At 37.7% G+C, this 20,145-nt stretch overlaps 1 protein-coding gene across 1 annotated transcript; it reads left to right on the top strand.

Annotated features, from left to right (window-relative positions):
* Nucleotides 1-1,014: 1,014 nt before the first annotated feature.
* Nucleotides 1,015-13,891, top strand: MARS2 (methionyl-tRNA synthetase 2, mitochondrial). Its single transcript, XM_055397633.2, has one exon. The coding sequence runs from the start codon at nucleotides 1,067-1,069 to the stop codon at nucleotides 2,846-2,848; it is 1,782 nt and encodes a 593-aa protein (XP_055253608.2). The 5' UTR covers nucleotides 1,015-1,066; the 3' UTR covers nucleotides 2,849-13,891.
* The last annotated feature ends 6,254 nt before the right edge of the window (nucleotides 13,892-20,145 follow it).

Raw genomic sequence — 20,145 nt, 5'->3', positions numbered from 1 at the left:
GATTACATACAGAAAACCACTTCCAGTTTATAAATTGGATTGTGGGTTCACAGGCATTACATTTGCTTTTATTATTAAAACAATATAATAAACTTATGTTATTATTAAATCATTAAGTTAAATGAGAGGGAAAAAAGATGGCCAGTCATAGACCAAAGATGAGAGTATGTCAAGAAGCAAGGTTTAATATGAATCCACTTCTGGGCTCTGGAGGCATCCTTTTTGAAAAATGCTAGGATTCCCTTACTAAAAGTAAACATGAAAAACACTTGTGTAGGAGAACCTCAGGATCATTTCAGAAGAATAGTACTGGCAACTACACTGAGAAATAAATCTGAAGATTGTTTTTTTCCTTAGGTGCACAGGGAAAGCATTCCAGCTTTCCAAATCTCAATAATCTCTGCAAAGACTGGACACATCACAGGGTAACCTCTTTCATGGATTCAACAAAAATTGCATTTGGAGAAAATATTTCCCTTACTTTTTCAGATCTTACCCTTTCCTCAAGTGCTTTATTTAGGTCATTATTTTTCTTCCTTCCCTTCTCCCTCCTCCCTTCTGGATTTATTGTATCCACTAGGTTCTGAGAGGAAAATGTATATGATATTTTAGATTCCTACGTTGACCAGGGCTATGTAGAGGATATACTCCTACAACTGGTCACTGACAGGGGTTTGAGGAATGCCTGAATATAAAATTCTTGCCCACATGCAACTCAGCCTGGATGAGACAGGAAATCCCCGCCCCCAAAAACCAGATCCATAAATTTAAAATTACATCCCAGAGCAGGACACGCAGCATTTTATGGAAAGATACAGACTTATCTGCTTTCACAACCTCTCCTACACTCAGCTCCTCTAAGCTTTGCTCGCTCTCTCCCACAATTCACAACCGCTGCCCAGAGACCCGTGAAGGGAGGAGCGCGGGCGGGGCGCTGGAGGGCCGGCGCTCGGGGCCGGACTTCATTGGCTTTCTGGCCGGAAGCGGCGGTGCGGACCGGCTGCGCATGCGCCCCTCACACGTGCTTCCAGAACGCCCCCTCCGCCGCTAGAGATCCGCGGGCGTCATGCTGCGAATTTCTGCCTTACGGCTGCTAGGACGCAGGGGGGCGAGTAGGGTCTCGCTCTCGGAGGACTTTAGCTTACGCCACTACAGCTCTGGCCCTCTTGGTGTCCGCGACGATACCCGCGACTCGCGCGCCTACTTTACCACACCCATTTTCTACGTGAACGCCGCGCCGCACATCGGGCACCTGTACTCCGCGCTGCTGGCGGACGCCCTGTGCCGACACCATCGCCTCCGAGTTCCCAGTGACGCCGCCACGGGATTCTCCACGGGTACCGATGAGCACGGCCTGAAGATTCAGCAGGCTGCAGCCGCCGCGGGCCTGGCTCCATCCGAATTGTGCGACAGAGTCTCTGCCCAGTTCCAGCAGCTTTTCCGGGAGGCTGACATCTCTTCCACCGACTTCATCCGCACCACCGAGGCCCGGCACCGGATAGCTGTGCAGCATTTCTGGGGGATGCTGAAGGCTCGGGGTCTTCTCTACAAGGGCCTCTATGAAGGTTGGTATTGCGCCTCCGACGAGTGCTTCCTGCCTGAAGCCAAGGTCACCAGGCAGCCCGGCCCGTCGGGGGATTTGTGTCCTGTATCTCTCGAGAGCGGACACCCGGTCTCCTGGACCAAGGAAGAAAACTACATTTTTAGACTTTCCCAGTTCCGAGAGCCGCTCCAGCAGTGGCTGCGGGGCGACCCTCAGGCCATAACACCGGAGCCATTCCATCAGACAGTCCTTCAGTGGTTGGAGGAGGAGCTGCCGGACCTATCGGTCTCTCGAAGGAGTAGCCACTTGCACTGGGGCATTCCGGTGCCCGGGGACGATTCCCAGACCATCTACGTATGGCTGGATGCCTTGGTCAACTACCTTACTGTAATTGGCTACCCAAACGCTGAGTTCAAATCTTGGTGGCCGAACACCTCTCATATCATAGGCAAGGACATTCTCAAATTCCATGCTATCTATTGGCCTGCCCTCCTCTTAGGGGCCGGCATGAGCCCACCATACCGCATCTATGTCCACTCCCACTGGACAGTTTGTGGTCAGAAGATGTCTAAGAGCTTGGGTAACGTGGTGGATCCCAGGACTTGTCTTGACCGCTATACAGTGGATGGCTTCCGCTACTTTCTTCTTCGGCAGGGCGTCCCCAGTTGGGATTGTGATTACTATGATGAAAAGGTGGTTAAGTTGTTGGATTCCGAGCTGGCAGATGCTTTGGGAGGTCTCCTGAACCGATGTACTGCCAACAGGATCAATCCTTCTGGGATCTATCCGGCTTTCTGCACTACTTGCTTTCCCAGTGAGCCAGGCTTGGTGGGGCCGTCAGGTCGTGCTCAGGCAGAGGACTACGCTCTGGTGAGCGCAGTGGCCACTTTGCCCAAGCAGGTAGCAGACCACTACGATAACTTTCAGATTTATAAGGCTCTGGAGGCAGTGTCCAGCTGTGTCCGGCAGACTAATGGCTTTGTCCAAAGGCATGCGCCATGGAAGCTGAACTGGGAGAGCCCCGTGGATGCTCCCTGGCTGGGTACTGTGCTTCATGTGGCCCTGGAGTGTTTGCGAGTCTTTGGAACTCTGCTCCAGCCTGTCACCCCAAGCCTAGCTGACAGGCTGCTGTCTAGGTTGGGGGTTTCTTCCACAGAGAGGAGCCTTGGAGAGCTCCATTTCTTGTCTCGATTCTACGGACATCCATCCCCTTTTGAAGGGAGGAGACTGGGATCTGAAACTGGGGTCTTGTTTCCAAGACTGGACCAGTCTAGGTCCTGGCTGGTAAAAGCCCACAAGACCTAGAAACTCAGTTCTTACTAGCTTGTGGTAAAAAAGTAAATTTGTTATTTTCTTATTTTTTGCATTTTCAGGGAAATTAATGCTTTCTAAAGTGTTGCATCAAATGAGCACATAAGTAATGTCCCTGTGAAAAGAGGTCTGATAGCCTTTCAGGAGCCTACTCTCTACTCTTCAGTTCCTGTGTCCATTAACCACTGTCCTTTGTACCCCAGTGTCTCTGAGATGTCTCTAGGGGTAAGAGACAACTTTGCTGATACTATTCCTTCTCATTGTACCTCCGTCCAAACCAGTTATTTGCCCTGACTACCTCTCATGGCTTGTTTTTCATTGGCCTGGCCTCTGCTGGGCAAATTAATGAGAGTGGGGGTTGGAGGCCCCCTACCTCAGCTTTTACCTTCTTATATATGTTGAGTTTCCTGTTGAAAACAGATTGTTTCATTAAAACTTTAAAAACCATTGTCCTAGATTAGATGATTTTGGCCTATGTTTATATTTTTAATTCTTAACAATCTTGACTCTCAGTTTTGCTAGTTAATTGTCCAGTAGTTGTGCTTTGTACCATTATACTTTAACCAGTAGATGGCTCTAGTCTCACATATTTAATTACTTAACATTGAGGTTTCAGAATATTTAAAATAAATTTTCTGCTTTGTAATTTTGCATAATTTAAAGAAAAAAATTTTATTTTATTAAAATAAGGATAACTGCGACCACTGCTGTTTTACAGTAAGCAATAAAAAAGATCAAAATCCTCATTTCAGACTACTGAAAAAGGACATTCACTCCATTAGATGTTTAGTCAGCTAATAAGTAACTATCACATGTGTTTGGACCATGATAAATTATAAAGCTCTCTTGATTTACTTGGTATGTTAAAATTTTTTTAAACTTTAATAACATTAGGTTTACAGGTGTGATTTAAAAAATCTGTAGAAAGTTCAGAAGGGTAATATTTTCTTTATATTTCTTGGTCTTCATTTTGTTATCCATGTATATAATTTACCTTATATGATTTCTTTTGGTCAATCAGTATGTATAATACAATATAGAAATTGTGGAATAGCTATTATAAATTTAATCTGTTTACTTTCAGGTGGTTTTTATTATTTCTTTTGCTCCTTTAACTTATTAAAGTTTAAAAGTTTTCTAAGTACCTTATTCAGATCAGTTCTGTTGCGTTTGTCGAAGGTGATGGTGAAGGGAAGAAATGATCAGTGCTCCAGGAATCTCAAACTGGATTTAGGGATCTCTCCAAGGCTCCATAAGAGAACATCACAGAGAAGATGTTAAGGTATCAATTTATACAGTGACTAAAGCATAGTAAGCCAGCATTATTTGCCCCGACTACTTCTCATGGCTAATCTCAAAGGTGATTAGACAGCTAGAGCAAAGTTTAAAATGAGAACTTGCCTTGAGATATCCATTCTAAGCATGGTAGCAAGCAGAGCTCACTATGAAGTAAACTGTTGTGCTGGTAGTCCCCCAGATTTATTCTGGGTGCTACTGTTCAGCTCCAGTTTCTATTTATTAATTAGTGTAGTGAGAGATTTCTGGTTGCTTGGAAACATTGCTTAGAAAAGAATGCTTGAAGGCATTCTAAGGGTGGAAGGACCATTTCTACCAGTGTTTCTCTAGATCCTTCTTATTCTTCATAATGGAATCTTGGGCTTTCCATAGGACATATTCCAGTTATCTGCTGGGATTACTAGGGGAGATTACTGGGACCTAGGATGGCATATAATATCTCTTGGGGCTGGAAAGCAGAGCAGTGAAAGAGATGGGATGTTTACATGGATGAAGGAAAACAGACTTGGAAAGCAGTGTTGATAACCTCTGCCTTTGTAGTGCCATAACAGTCTTACAGCCCCTATTATGAATGGAGGGACAGTGTCCTTCACTGGAATGGTCTTTGCTATGGCCTAATGCTGGTTAGTACACTGCACCTTGGCTTGCTGGGTGTTAATGGAGTTCCGTTTGTGCAGTCTGTCATTTGTGTAGGCACTTAAGTTCTACCAGAATGTTTGTGGTAATAGAGGACACAGGAAAACAGGGGGAGCCAAGAGGAGTTCAGTTCAGTTCAGTCGCTCAGTTGTGTCTGACTCTCCGTGACCCCATGAATCACAGCACTCCAGGCCTCCCTGTCCATCACCAACTCCCGGAGTTCACTCAAACTCATGTCCACAGAGTTGGTGATGCCAAGAGGAGAGGGCATAATTAATACAGAAGACAGGATATTTTGAGTGAAGAAGTGTGGTAAGTTGGATAGGACTTATTCTGTGGTGATATAGAAGATGAACCAGTTAGAATCTCTGCAGGAGGCAGAATAGGTAAAGCAGGGATCCTTTGAGTACTGAGTTGGTATGTTCAATTTGATTCATCAGTTTAAGAATGGCAAGTAGAAGATAGGTGAAACTTAAAACTGGCAGGCATGCACTTCTAAGAGAGTACACCTTAACCACTTCGTGGGAAAAGATGATAAACTTGTAGACTTCTAAGAATTTCCCTGTTCGAGAATTGCTAACACCTTATCTGGCATTTTGTGGCTTCCTTGACAAGAAAGGAAGTTTCTCCCAATATTACCCTAAGGCTCTCAGATACTGATTTTCAGGTGTTTTTGGAGGCTGTGTTGCAGGAGGTGATAGAGCACTGGTCAGGTGTTCATGGAATGTCATGTTAAAGTAATAATAAGCTGTCAACTCAGAAGACTACAGTCTACTATGAAGTCATGCAAGAAGTTGTGGGCAATGTATATGTGGCACCATTGTACATTAGAGGGCTATTCTACAAGTGAACTCACAGATAGGCATCTCAGACCTATAGACCTACGGCTATATGGGGGTCAAGAATAGGCAGGAACAAGAAATAGTTACAGTCTCATTTCGTTGAAATCTCACACTTATTCTGGAAGTAGGCCTTATTATTTTTCTTGAGCACCTGTGTGACTATTCGGACTGAGAAGAGCCTGAAAAATTGAGTATTAAGTTGATCATTCAAGAAGGCTTAGGCTGCAACATGGGCTCTCAGGTACAGGCTCCCCCCGCCCCCCCAGCCAACCCCCCATAGTTGTATCTATTATTGGCACATAACTCTGGATCTGGGAAGTTCTGAAACTGAAGTAAAGCCAGTAGTTGGTCAGATTTTGGGCTTCCAACTAGGATGACATAATCATGCAGCTTAAGTAGCAGGTGGAAGTACTGAGCAATCAACAGATTACTTCTTGGGCATTATGGTACGGATAGTTTACTGGCTCTCTGTTTCATCCCTGAGTGGGTGGGTAGTTGCAGTGTCAGCCTGCATTAGTGTAACTTTGAGTTACAGTGGGGAAGTAGCCATGCCTCTTGATTAAGACTTGGTCCATAAAGTTGCTGTATAATATTGCCTTCTGGAGGTAGTTTCCCCCCATCCATAGTTCTACCAGATGTAGAACAACTGTTCTGGCTAATGAGGTCTGGGATGCTGTAAACGTTGATAGGTCCTTGTCCTCATTTTTTGCCAGAATGAATAACATCAGTGGACCTGAAAAGATGTGGACATACTGGCAGTGATGTGTCTATTTTTGCTGCAAAAGTTAACTAGTTCAGAGAGATTGCGGGAAGCTTGGGCACAGGTGGAGGTAACCAAGATTATAAATTAGGGGGATCAGTTCTAGAACAAAGCCTTGGAGAGCCCCTTGCAAAACTAAGACAGTATAAAATATGTTATTTCAGCATAACACAGTTGGCCCTGCCCCTTGTTCTTCTAGGAGCTTTAGATAGGGTTGGTTAACTTCTATCAATAGGAACACACTAAATTTGGAGGTTAATATTGCTGGAAGGGCAGGACAGTAACAACCAAGTTAATTAAGGTCAATTAGTGAGGATTTTCAGAGAAAGCAATGGCAACCCACTCCAATACTCTTGCCTGGAGAATACCAGGGACAGGGGAGCCTGGTGGGCTGCTGTCTGTGGGGTCGCACAGAGTCGGACATGACTGAAGCGACTTAGCAGCAGCAGCAGCAGTGAGGATTTTAACCTTTCAAGAAGAGGGTATTACTCTTTTTTGAGGCAGTGGATAGGAGAATCTCAGCCTAAGCTGCTTTCTTCTGTCATCAAGAACTACTTTGAGTTGAATGAAAGTAGACAGTTTAGAGGTGAAACTGACTTCTTAGTTTTGCCCTGTATAGATCCTGTGAATTAAGAGGAACCATCTAATGGAATAGTTGACCACAGATTTTATTAATTATATTAATCAGTTTCTACTTAAATTTCCATGATGAGTAAAGGGGATTTGGAAGAGGTACACACCAAGAGGATCTTCCTATGGTATGGACAACTACAAATAATATACTTTCTACAGTGTTTCTTCTCATGTATAGTTGTTGGGAGCTTCAGCCTTACTTGGATCTTCACCAAAGTAAGGTGAGACTAGAGACTATAGTATAAAAGTTGCATCTTTGGCTATGAACTGTATTTCACTCCTGTTTGGTCTGTGACACAGTTTACTCACCATAAGTCCACAGCTCCTTACTTAAGAACATGATGGTATGAAATGTCAGGATGTTTCAGGAAACCAAATGTATGATCTGCAAGAAGAAAATAACTCCAAGGGGAGATGAGATCTGCCTTCACGTCATTAAGGATTTTTGGATGAAACATTTGCAGAGGGCCTAGAAGACTCACTTAAGTAAGCTGAAGGGACAGCTCTAGGAATAACTGGAAATGGATGATGCCAGGTTATCTTAGTGAATGGTATGCGTAAAATGATACTAACCTCTATGCTACCACTCTCAAGGTACATATACCCTTCTCATTGGTTGACAGTCACTGGTTTATGGGACTGAACAGGAGGTGAACCTTTTGAGAACTAGTTTATGATTGATACAGATATAAATCATTGTTTTATTCTAATACAGTCAATAAAAGTGTGACTAATTACACACTTTTCCTAATTAAAATATTTTAAAAGGATAATAACCTTTACTTTGGAACAAATTAAATATGATAGTGTCAGTAGTTTGACTTCCTTTGAACTAATCTAGAAATATCTACTGGTTAAAAGGCTATAAATATTAAAAATAAAAAGTTAACAAGCATGTTTCACAATTTGGTTAATCACTAAAATAACACAACTGGAATGTATTTCTTCTTAAGCCAGATGAAATGTTAAAGGACTCAATTCAACAGAAGACAGGAAGGTGAAAAAAAGAGCAAAGAAAAATAAAAAATATGGTAAAAGAAAACCCATAATGGCATGGTAGAAATAAATACAAATATATCGGTAATTAAAATATAGGATGGACTTTCTGTCAAAAGGAAGCAATATTGAAGCTTAAATTTTAAAAGTTAGCTATATATAGTTAAAAGGTATATACTTAAACATAACAGAAAATAAGACATGAAGAAATACTAGGCATATTATTAACCAAAAAAAAGCTGGCGTCATAATAGTAGACACTCTATTTTGAGGGAATAATCATTACTAAAGATGAAGTGAGACTGAATATAAAAGGAACAATATACCAATAAGTTGTAACAAACTTGTATAATCTAACAGCCTCAAAATATAAAAAGTTAAAATTGAAGATGCCAAGAAATGTTCAAATTTGGAAAGAAATTAAACTGCCATTTGTGAGTTCAGAGAAACTAGGCAATAAGTAAAATAACTTATACTAGATGTTAGCATTTCAGTCTTTAATGCTCACCACTTAGTGTATCATCACTTCTAAGGGTAGAAAAAAATGAAAAAGTTATAGCAGGTAAGGTTTTGTGACTCTTAAAACCTTGTCTTTTTCCATGCATGCTTCTGTGAAAATAATAACTTGCTTTTTGAGTAGAAATGCCAACAAATATACCTGTTTAGCGAGTCCTTTCTAAGAGAACAATCCCATGGCTATAATTTTACCAATTTTTCTGTTAGTTCAATAATAAGTGAAGGTGAAGGGAGAGGACTACCAGTTCTGTGTTCCTTATTTGTGTTCTCTCATTTACTTTTTCCATCAACCCTAGTAAGTATTCTTTTAACTCTGTTTAACTGATAAGAAATTGAGACACCAGAGAAGTTAAGTTAACTTAGCTAAACTTATACAGCTTATAAAACAGGAAAGCCTAGACTCAAACTTGTTTTAGTGCCAGAGCACCATCTTAACACCAACACCGCAACAATCCCTGAGTGTTTACTAAGCCTTGTATTGTGAGGAAGAGGAAGTAGTAAAATCAGATTCAAAGATCTGAAAATGAAAAGTCTAAATAAGACTTAATTGAAATACGTTAATCAATATTTCAAGATGAGGAGTTAGTTCTTGATAGCTAGATTATGAAACATACGAGTGCCGAAAAAGAAACCTAGGAAAAATACTTACCTTATAATGGAATATATTTCTTTTCTTGCTTTCAATAGTTTCCTTTATATATGCTGCTTATGTGTATTGGTGTAAATGGTTAAAAATTTTAATAACTCTATAATCTCTTTTTTCTTTTTCCTTAAGATTTTTGTTTCTTATTTTCAGAAGTGTTCCAAATTTTTGACTCCAACAATTCTCTAAGTGAAAGTATGTTGTCATAAATTCATGAATCCAAGTATTTAAAAAGAACATTTTACTAATTAATACTTTATACATTTATCTCTAAACATGAAAACATGGCAATATTCAAGTTTTATTTGAATTAACTATTATAGTAATAAAGCCAGAGAATTTTATTAGAGGTCACACTGAAACTTTTTCATTTCATACATACAGTTTTAATACAAATGAACTTATTAAAAGACTCATCTACTTACTAACAATTTAAGTTCTATGACTTTCCTGAACATTTATTACTATATTCTTATGACATCTTTCCTAACAAGCTTGCAGGAAACAGATTAAATCCCTTTGACTCCAGTTACTACCAAAGCAAATACCACCCTGTTAGCTAAAATGCAACATATTGGATAACTCCTGGTAAATTATATCTGACATATGTCACATATGACAGTCAAGATGTGTTTTAACTTCTACAAATTCTATAGAGACTTGATTATGAATTTCATAAAGAACACTGTCATATTTTACTTTTTTAATGAAATGTAGCTAAAGTTGGACAATGGGCTACACCTTGAAGAAGTTTAGGATGAAACCTATGTGTATACAGGTCTCTTGGTTTAAATTGTATATTCAAGTCCTTGTTAACTTGGAAGCTAGGAACATCTACATCTTTATGTTACGTTTTAAGTAATTTCTTCCAAACTCTTTAAATTCAAACTATACAGGCCCATAGTTAGCAAGGCATGATGGGTACTTTTCCAGTATTTGCATGGTAGATTATGAGTTGCTAATAGAATCAGAGTGAAATATTATACAAAATTTCCTACATAGTCTACATAATCTATATTCTTAAGATTACCATTAAAATTCACTTACTAAAGGAATTTACAAAGACTTTCCTAAAGCAAAGAATCTTCAGTCCTAGTAAATTCAAATTATTGCATTAACTCTTTAAATTTCTATAAAAATTATTCTATGGAAACTCCCTGAATTTTTAAAACGAGAAACTTTTTAGTTCTGAGTTCAGTTTCATTTTACAACTCATTACTGGAATGTAATTAAATAAAATCAAGTTACAGTGTATAAGAAAGCCATTTTGGTATTAAAAAAGAAAATTGTTAAGTCCTAAAATAAAATGAATTGTTTGAAAATATGTATGGTTAATTGCATGAAAGTTGATGGTTGGATGTTCATACCATTATAAGATTTGGAAGGAGTATTTTTTGCTGAATATAATAGATATATTCTTAACGTTCATGATGACATTGACCCAGTTAAAAAAGTCTATTAGTTAATAATCCTAAAAGAATAAACTTTTTTCTTATTAAAATGTCCACATAAAAATAAGCTTCTGGAAGGTAGTTAATTCATAACAAATTTTAAATAAAACATTTTTAGATGTAACTAACATCATAAAATCAGTTTTCTACCCTAAGGAGAGTATATAGCATATCTTCCTTTTTCCATAATCTATTAAGATCATCTAAAAAATGAATCTATCAGTTCTGGGAGACAGAGGACACAAAACCCAACATAAATATATAACAGTTTTTACTCTGTAGCTAAGTGTAGAAACTAGGAAATCAACCTAATCTCAGACAGAAAAAAAAAAAAGGAAAAATAGTGAAAACTTACTGCTTAACTAGTGAAGTGTGAAAGAGACTAACCATCATCGTTAAGTTTGTAGAGGTAGATGTTTTAAATATTCAATATGTGAGGACAGCTAAGTCTGGGCTTGAGTTTTCAACAAGTCATTCTCTAAAGATAGACACATAGCCAGGGCACAGGCATAAAAATGTATTTGTAAACATAGGATTGTTGCTGAGTTTATTTTCAGTTTTCTTTCCACATAGACATTAGGATATCAAATGTGTTATTTTATTGAGAACTATTCTCACAAACAATTGGATACTGCCTGAATAAAATAATCCTAAGGTTGACTTTATAGGATAGGAAAAATTTACATCTATTAGTATCTTTTAAAAAAGTTTGCTATATAATATGGATATTAATAAGAATTTTAGGAAGTTTCATTTACGTGTTGTTAAAAGTATGTTATAGAAGTGGATATTGTATAGCTTTCTTTGGTACCAAAGTTAAGACATTTTGAAAACTAAGATCTTAAATATGACTAGCAAGAAGCACACTGAAAGTATTAAAAATAATCTCAAATTACTACTGTATATACTTTAAAATTGTTATCCTTTAGATTTTTTCTCCAAAACAAAGATAAAAAAAGATATGCTTTTTTAGCTAATACTTTTTATATTAATTAAACATTTCCTTTATGTACTATCATTGGTTGTTTCAGAACTATGAGGCTAAGGTTTAGTCTTCTTATCTTAGTTCATTTTTATATCATGACTTATAACAAAAAGGACATGATAATTAAAAGCTAAAACATTGATCTCATAGTTATTAAAGTTGCTTCTGCTATCATGGATATGTTATATTAGCTATAAAATAAGAGGAAAACATTACAATTTAAACAGAACAGGTTTTTTGGGGGGATACATTAACACTACCTGCATTTTAAAAATATTTTATATCTGAAGAGAAAGATGAAGTAATCTTTACAGAACTTAGTGAATGCACTGTGGAAATACATGAAAACATTGTGGTAAAGAGCACATTTGCCTACAATATATTACCTAAGAAAAATACCAGTGTAAATCTGTTTTTGAAGCAAAGTGCAATTATTCTTGAACTCTAGAAATTTATTAAAGTTTTAGAAAAAAATGCTTTGGTGTATACTAAATAAGCCAGAATTATAAATATGGGATTAAAATGTATACTGAAAATATCAGACAAGTGGCGTATTAGATTGTTTCATGATTTTTTTGATTAGGGTACTAATTATAGAACACTGGACCATAACATACAGCATGCTACTTTCAAAATTAATATAGGAAAATAAAATATTCTTAGTAGATGGACTGGCCTTTGGATGTGTCAGAATATCTTTATTTATTCTATAACTGTGCTATATTACGTTTTATTCCTAAACATAAATATTTTAGCCCAGAAACATTTTGGTGAAATACTCCAAGATATACATAAATGGTAGCTCATTATTCTTTATGAGACAGGGTTAAAAAAATTTAACTCGTTATAACTGGGTTTTCTTTCTAATATTATAAGAAAGTTTTAATATATAATTTAAAAAACATGTAATTCTTACTCTTTCCTAATAGAGGTGCAAACCAACTCTAGTTATTTCAGTGGACATGAAATTAAAATAGTGAAAAAAATTAGACTCCTAGCATTGTGCAATCAAATTTAAATAAATGCTATAATAAATTTCCATGTAGTCAGTTTAAATAATGCTTATTTATGTAATAATTTCTATTCTTTATTATTAAAAAGAGTATAATGTTTTTGCAGAAGAAAATTGGGATATATATTAAACAGGCAGCATTTAAAGAGAAGTTGGCATGGCCATTTTTTAATTTAAAAAATTCTACTTAGTGTGGTGTTTTTTTAATAATAAACTTTTCTAATCTGTAAAAGCAGACAATCAAGCTTTGTCTTTAAAAGGTGAAAAATAATGTTACGGTTAAGTTTTATTTAGTGCAAGTTAATGTTTTGAAAGTCCAGAAATCTCACAAACTAAGACCTGAATGAAAGATAAAAAGGAATATTGACAGTGTCACTGTGTTAAAAGAAAAATGTATTGAATTGTACATGATATATGCAGTGAATGCTTATACTTGCTAAGATGGTATAAGAACCCTTATACTTCTCATATGAATAACAAAAGAGGGCCAGAAGTAGATATGGAGATACTTTTAAGTATATTTAAGAATAGTGTCAACTTTGGCCATAGTAATCGATATAAAATACATGGTCATATGACAGATTTCCAGATATTATATATACAAATTGTCTATAAATATCTGGCAAAATTTCTAATGTAAACCTAAAATTTGAAATGTTTTATCTAATATATTTAATATAAGTAGAATATAAATAAACCTAAATATAATGAAAACAAAGTAATGTGGAAACTAGAATCTTCTATAGATATTATCTCCCTAATAAGATAGTTTTTTTGAATTTATCTTATTGCAACAAATGACTTGTTCCTATGTATATTCTATATATATGCCATCCTGTGTCTAAAAAATATAAAACATCTGGAGTAAAACTGTAAAATCCAAACACCAAAGATGTTTTTAAGTGGTTGTATATGACATTATCATGTGGATAAGAGCCAGATGATGACCAAACTTTTCAAACTTTATCAAGATACTTGTTCTCTCTATATAACCTTTGTTCTGTTTGTTACAGATTATAAGTCTGTGTTATTTAAGTGTGTGTAAATTAATAAAGGAAACCACGATTTTATCCTGTACCTCCAATGTTCTGGCTACTAAGATTTTTTTACCTCCCTTAAAAAAGCAAAAACATTTAATCTTAGGCACATCAAAATCCCTCATATTTGTTACCAGACCACACAAAATAGAAAGTGCTAGTTGCTTTCTATTATTGGATAAAATAGTTATCTAAGACTCTACTTAACAGAATCAGTAGAAGAAGGTGGAGTAAGAATTGAATCCTCTGCTCTGATATCTTTTCTAGGATGAAAGTGTGGGCTTCAAGAATATTGAGGTTTCAAACCTACAGATGGAGGTTGAGAAAGCTTCTTCTCACAGAATGTAACCTTGGTTCCTATTAAAGAGATTTAAAGAAAATTAGGGTTTTATGCACAGTAAATGGCTCTTATTTTAATATTACCTAAGGGAAAGATTTTTAAAATAATATTAACAGGGCTTGGATTCTGAGGAGAGAAAGATGTACTTTAGGAAATTCCCACTAGATAGAGTAGGCTACTTTATAACCTGCTTAACTGGAAGGCATCCTAGGGCTATAGAAAACTGCAAAGGATCTGAGAATAGCCATATCTAGTGTCATTTCTAAATTATTATGTTATACTTCCTTCTTTGTGCCAGCCCTGAACTTTGGTAAAGATTCATTAAAAAAAAAAAGACACTGATATACACAATTAGAAGGCAGATCCTATGATTTAGAAAGTGACTGGAGAAAACCAGATATTAGTAAACTTTCGTATTAATGAAGTAACATCCTACTGTTGAGCAAAATATCCATGAATAGATTGAGTTCCAACAAATGATTTTTATTTGATCCACTGCTGAACATAGGACTGTCGGAGATACTGCTTTGCTCAATACACTTGAAAATATAAAAATCTTAGCTAAGGCATCTCTTAATGACTAAACGCCTACTTCAGAGTATTAAGTGTTTAGTCCAATCCTTTTGTCTAAAAAAGCACTTCTTTACTTTGCCTTTAGATATTGTTGTTCAGTTGCTAAGCCATATCTGACTCTTTGTGACCCAGTGAACTGCAACACTCCAGGCTTCTCCGTCTTTCACTATCTCCTGGAGTTTGCTCAAATTCATGTCCATCCACTAAGTCAGTGATACCATCCAAACATCTCATCTTCTATCGCTGCCTTTTCCTGCCCTCAATCATCTTTCCCAGCATTAGGGTCTTTTCCAATGAGTCAGCTCTTTGCATCAGGTGGCCAAGGGACTGGAGCTTCAGCTTCAGCATCAGTCCTTCCAATGAATAGTCAGGGTTGATTTCCTTTAAGAATGACTGATTTGATCTTTTTGCTATCCAGGGGACTCAAGAGTCTTCTCCAGCACCACAATTCAAAAGCATCAATTCTTTGGCACTCAGCCTTTGTGGTCCAACTCTCACATCTGTACATGACTACTGGAAAAACCATAGCTTTGACTATACAGTCCTTTGCCTTTAGATGATCTGAATTTAAATGTTGTGATTCAGGGCTTCCCAGGTGGCGCTAGTGGTAAAAAAAAAAAACCCTTGCCAATGCAGGAGACATGAGACACTGTTCATTCCTGGGTTGGATCTCTTGGAGGAGGGCATGGCAGCCTACTCCAGTATTCTTGCTTGGGGAAATCCCATGAAAAGAGGAGCCTGATGGGTCGCAGAGTCAGACATGACTTGAAGAGACTTAGCACCCATGCACATTGTGATTCAAGAAGAATGGAAACATCAAGGAGCCTAAGTTTATCTCATAAAACTGAATAAAACATTGGAAGGAGCATGTAGGCTTAATCAATTGCCCAGCTTGAATGTGACCACAGAAATTGTACAGATATTCTAGTAACTTTTCTAAAAGCTAGCAATTTATCTATAGTTAAGGGAAATTAACTAAAGCTTCCAAGATAAAGTCTCATTTCTCTAAAGAGGCATGGTTGATTATTGTAATGTCCAGGATTTGGACATACATGCCATTCTATTGACTTAAGACTGAACACATCTACTGACAATGAAACAACCTGCCAATGCTAGAATAGTTAACCATTAGGAGTAAGTCATAAAAACAATGGGTATTCTACAGCATATCAGATCTAGATGCTACTAGGGTTAAAAATATTTTCAATTATGCAGTTACATAGATAATTTATTCATATCACTTAAGGATACTTTGTGAAGGTACAAAATAGTCTTCTAATCAGAGAAGTATTTACAAAGTACTGTAAAATAAATGAAAAGATACTCAGTTCAGTTCAGTCATTCAGTCGTGTCCGACTCTTTGCGACCCCATGAATTACAGCACGCCAGGCTTCCCTGTCCATCACCAACTCCCGGAGTTCACTCAAACTCATGTGCATCAAGTTGGTGATGCCATCCAGCCATCTCATTCTGTCGTCCCCTTCTCCTCCCGCCCCCAATACTTCCCAGCATCAGAGTTTTTTCCAGTGAGTCAACTCTTCTCATGAGGTGGCCAAAGTACTGGAGTTTCAGCTTTAGCATCAGTCCTTCCAATGAACACCCAGGATTGATCTCCTTTAGAATGGACTGGTTGGATCTCCTTGCAGTCCAAGGGACTCTCAAGAGTCTTCTCCAGCACCACAGTTCAAAAGCATCAATTCTTTGGCAATCAGCTTTCTTCACAGTCCAACTCTCACATCCATACATGACCACGGGAAAAACCATAGCCTTGACTAGATGGACCTTGGTTGGCAAGTTAATGTCTCTGCTTTTTAATATGCTATCTAGGTTGGTCATAACTTTCCTTCTAAGGAGTAAGCATCTTTTAATTTCATGGCTGCAATCAGCATCTGCAGTGATTTTGGAGCCCCCAAAAATAAAGTCTGACGCTGTTTCCCTTGTTTCCCCATCTATTTCCCATGAAGTGATGGGACCAGAGGCCATGATCTTAGTTTTCTGAATGTTGAGCTTCAAGTCAACTTTTTCACTCTCCTCTTTCACTTTCATCAAGAGGCCTTTGAGTTCCTCTTCACTTTCTGCCATAACGGTGGTGTCATCTGCATATCTGAGGTTATTGATATTTCTCCTGGCAATCTTGATTCCAGCTTGTGCTTCTTCCAGCCCAGCATTCCTCATGATGTATTCTGCATAGAAGTTAAATAAGCAGGGTGACAATATACAACCTTGACGTACTCCTTTTCCTATTTGGAACCAGTCTGTTGTTCCATGTCCATTTCTAACTGTTGCTTCCTGACCTGCATACAGGTTTCTCAAGAGGCAGGTCAGGTGGTCTGGGATTCCCATCTCTTTCAGAATTTTCCACAGTTTATTGTGATCCACATAGTCAAAGGCTTTGGCATAGTCAATGAAGCAGAAATAGATGTTTTTCTGAAACTCTCTTGCTTTCTCCATGATTCAGCAGATGTTGGCAATTTGATCTGTGGTTCCTCTGCTTTTTCTAAAACCAGCTTGAACATCTGGAAGTTCATGGTTCACATACTGCTGAAGCCTGGCTTGGAGAATTTTGATCATGACTTTACTAGCGTGTGAGATGAGTGCAACTGTGCAGTAGTTTGAGCATTCTTTGGCATTGCCTTTCTTTGGGACTGGGAGGAAGACTGACTTTTTCCAGTCCTGTGGCCACTGCTGAGTTTTCCAAATTTGCTGGCATATTGAGTGCAGCACTTTCACAGCATCATCTTTCAGGATTTGAAATAGCTCAACTGGAATTCCATCACCTCCACTAGCTTTGTTCGTAGCGATACTTTCTAAGGCCCACTTGACTTCCAAGATGTCTGGCTCCAGGTGAGTAATCACACCATTGTGATTATCTTGGTCGTGAAGATCTTTTTTGTATAGTTCTTCTGTGTATTCTTGCCACCTCTTCTTAATCTCTTCTGCTTCTGTTAGGTCTATATCATTTCTGTCCTTTATCGAGCCCATCTTTGCATGAAATGTTCCCTTGGTATCTCTAATTTTCTTGAAGAGATCTCTTGTCTTTCCTATTCTGTTGTTTTCCTCTATTTATTTGCATTGATCGCTGAGGAAGGCTTTCTTTTTTTTTTACAGATCCAATTACTTTATTGATTATAGACCTATTCAGATGGCCTATTTCATCTTGCTTGAGTTTTTTTTTTTTTAGGTAATTAATTTATTTTTTATTGGAGGCAAATTATTTTACAATATTATATTGGTTGGTTTTGCCATACATCGATATGAATTTGCCCCGGGTTTACATAAGTTCCCCCTCCTGAACCCCCCTCCCACCTCCCTCCTCCCTTTATCCTCCCTCTGGGTCATCCCCGCATGCCAGCCCCGAGCATCCTATAACATGCATTGACCCTGAACTAGTGATTCGTTTCACATATGACAACATACGTGTTTCAATGCCATTCTCCCAAATCATCCCACCCTCACCCTCTCCCATAGAGTCCCAAAGACTGTTCTATACATCTGTGTCTCTCTTGCTGTCTCGTATACAGGGTTATCATTTGCATCTTTCTAAATTCCATATATATGTGTTAGTATACTGTATTGGTGTTTTTCTTTCTGGCTTACTTCACTCTGTATAATAGGCTCCAGTTTCATCCACCTCATTAGAACTGATTCAAATGTATTCTTTTTAATGGCTGAATAATACTCCATTGTGTATATGTACCAAAGCTTTCTTATCCATTCGTCTGCAGATGGACATCTAGGTTGCTTCCATGTCCTGGCTATTATAAACAGTGCTGCAATGAACATTGGAGTACACATGTCTCTTTCAATTCTGGTTTCCTCGGTGTGTATGCCCAGGAGTGCGATTGCTGGATCATATGGCAGTTCTATTTCCAATTTTTTGAGGAATCTCCATACTGTTCTCCATAGTGGCTGTACTAGTTTGCATTCCCACCAACAGTGTAAGAGGGTTCCTTTCTCTCCACATCCTCTCCAGCATTTATTGCATGTAGACTTTTGGATAGCAGCCATTCTGACTGGTGTGAAATGGTATCTCATTGTGGTTTTGATTTGCATCTCTCTGATTATGAGGGATGTTGAGCATTTTTTCATGTGTTTGTTAGCCATCTTTATGTCTTCTTTGGAGAAATGTCTGTTTAGTTCTTTGGCCCATTTTTTGATTGGGTAATTTATTTTTCTGGAATTGATCTGCAGGTGCTGCTTGTATAATTTGGAGATTAATCCTTTATCAGTTGCTTCATTTGCTATTATTTTCTCCCATTCTGAAGGCTGTCTTTTCACCTTACTTATAGTTTCCTTTGCTGTGCAGAAGCTTTTGATTTTAATTAGGTCCCATTTGTTTATTTTTGCTTTTATTTCCAATATTCTGGGAGGTGGGTCATGGAGGATCCTGCTGTGATTTATGTCGGAGAGTGTTTTGCCTACGTTCTCCTCTAGGAGTTTTATAGTTTCTGGTCTTACATTTAGCTCTCTAATCCATTTTGAGTTTATTTTTGTATATGGTGTTAGGAAGTGTTCTAGTTTCATTCTTTTACAAGTGGCTGACCAGTTTTCCCAGCACCACTTGTTAAAGAGACTGTCTTTTCTCCATTTTATATTCTTGCCTCCTTTGTCAAAGATGAGGTGTCCATAGATGCGTGGATTTATCTCTGGGCTTTCTATTTTGTTCCATTGATCTATATTTCTGTCTTTATGCCAGTACCATACTGTCTTGATGACTGTGGCTTTGTAGTAGAGCCTGAAGTCTGGCAGGTTAATTCCCCCAGTTCCATTTTTCTTCCTCAAGATTGCTTTGGCTATTCGAGGTTTTTTGTATTTCCATACAAATTGTGAGATTATTTGTTCTAGTTCTGTGAAAAATATCGTTGGTAGCTTGATAGGGATTGCATTGAATGTATAAATTACTTTGGGTAGTATACTCATTTTTACAATATTTATTCTTCCAATCCATGAACATGGTATATTTCTCCATCTATTAGTGTCCTCTTTGATTGCTTTCAGTAGTGTTTTATAGTTTTCTATGTACAAGTCTTTTGTTTCTTTAGGTAGATATATTCCTAAGTATTTAATTCTTTTCGTTGCAACAGTGAATGGAATAGTTTCCTTAATTTCTCTTTCTATTTTCTCATTATTAGTGTATAGGAATGCAAGGGATTTCTGTGTGTTGATTTTATATCCTGCAACGTTACTGTAATCATTGATTAGCTCTAGTAGTTTTCTGGTAGAGTCTCTAGGGTTTTCTGTGTAGAGGATCATGTCATCAGCGAACAGTGAAAGTTTTACTTCTTCTTTTCCAATTTGTATTCCTTTTATGTCTTTTTCTGCTCTGATTGCTGTAGCCAAAACTTCCAGAACTATGTTGAATAGTAGTGGTGAGAGTGGGCACCCTTGTCTTGTTCCTGACTTTAGGGGTAATGCTTTCAGTTTTTCACCATTGAGGATAATGTTTGCTGTGGGTTTGTCATATATAGCTTTTACTATGTTGAGGTATGTCCCTTCTATTCCCACTTTCTGGAGGGTTTTTATCATAAATGGATGTTGAATTTTGTCGAAGGCTTTCTCTGCATCTATTGA

Source organism: Moschus berezovskii, chromosome 2 (genome assembly GCF_049115385.1).
Source record: "Moschus berezovskii isolate FMDL1 chromosome 2, NW_MosBer_1.0, whole genome shotgun sequence".
Lineage (NCBI taxonomy): Eukaryota > Metazoa > Chordata > Mammalia > Artiodactyla > Moschidae > Moschus > Moschus berezovskii.
Note: the sequence above shows the minus strand (reverse complement) of the source record. Positions and strands in the feature narration are given on the sequence as shown.

What these genes read in the sequence shown, in the direction of transcription:
- MARS2 (XM_055397633.2), top strand. Translation starts at nt 1,067, where the DNA reads ATGCTGCGAATTTCTGCCTTACGGCTGCTAGGACGCAGGGGGGCGAGT.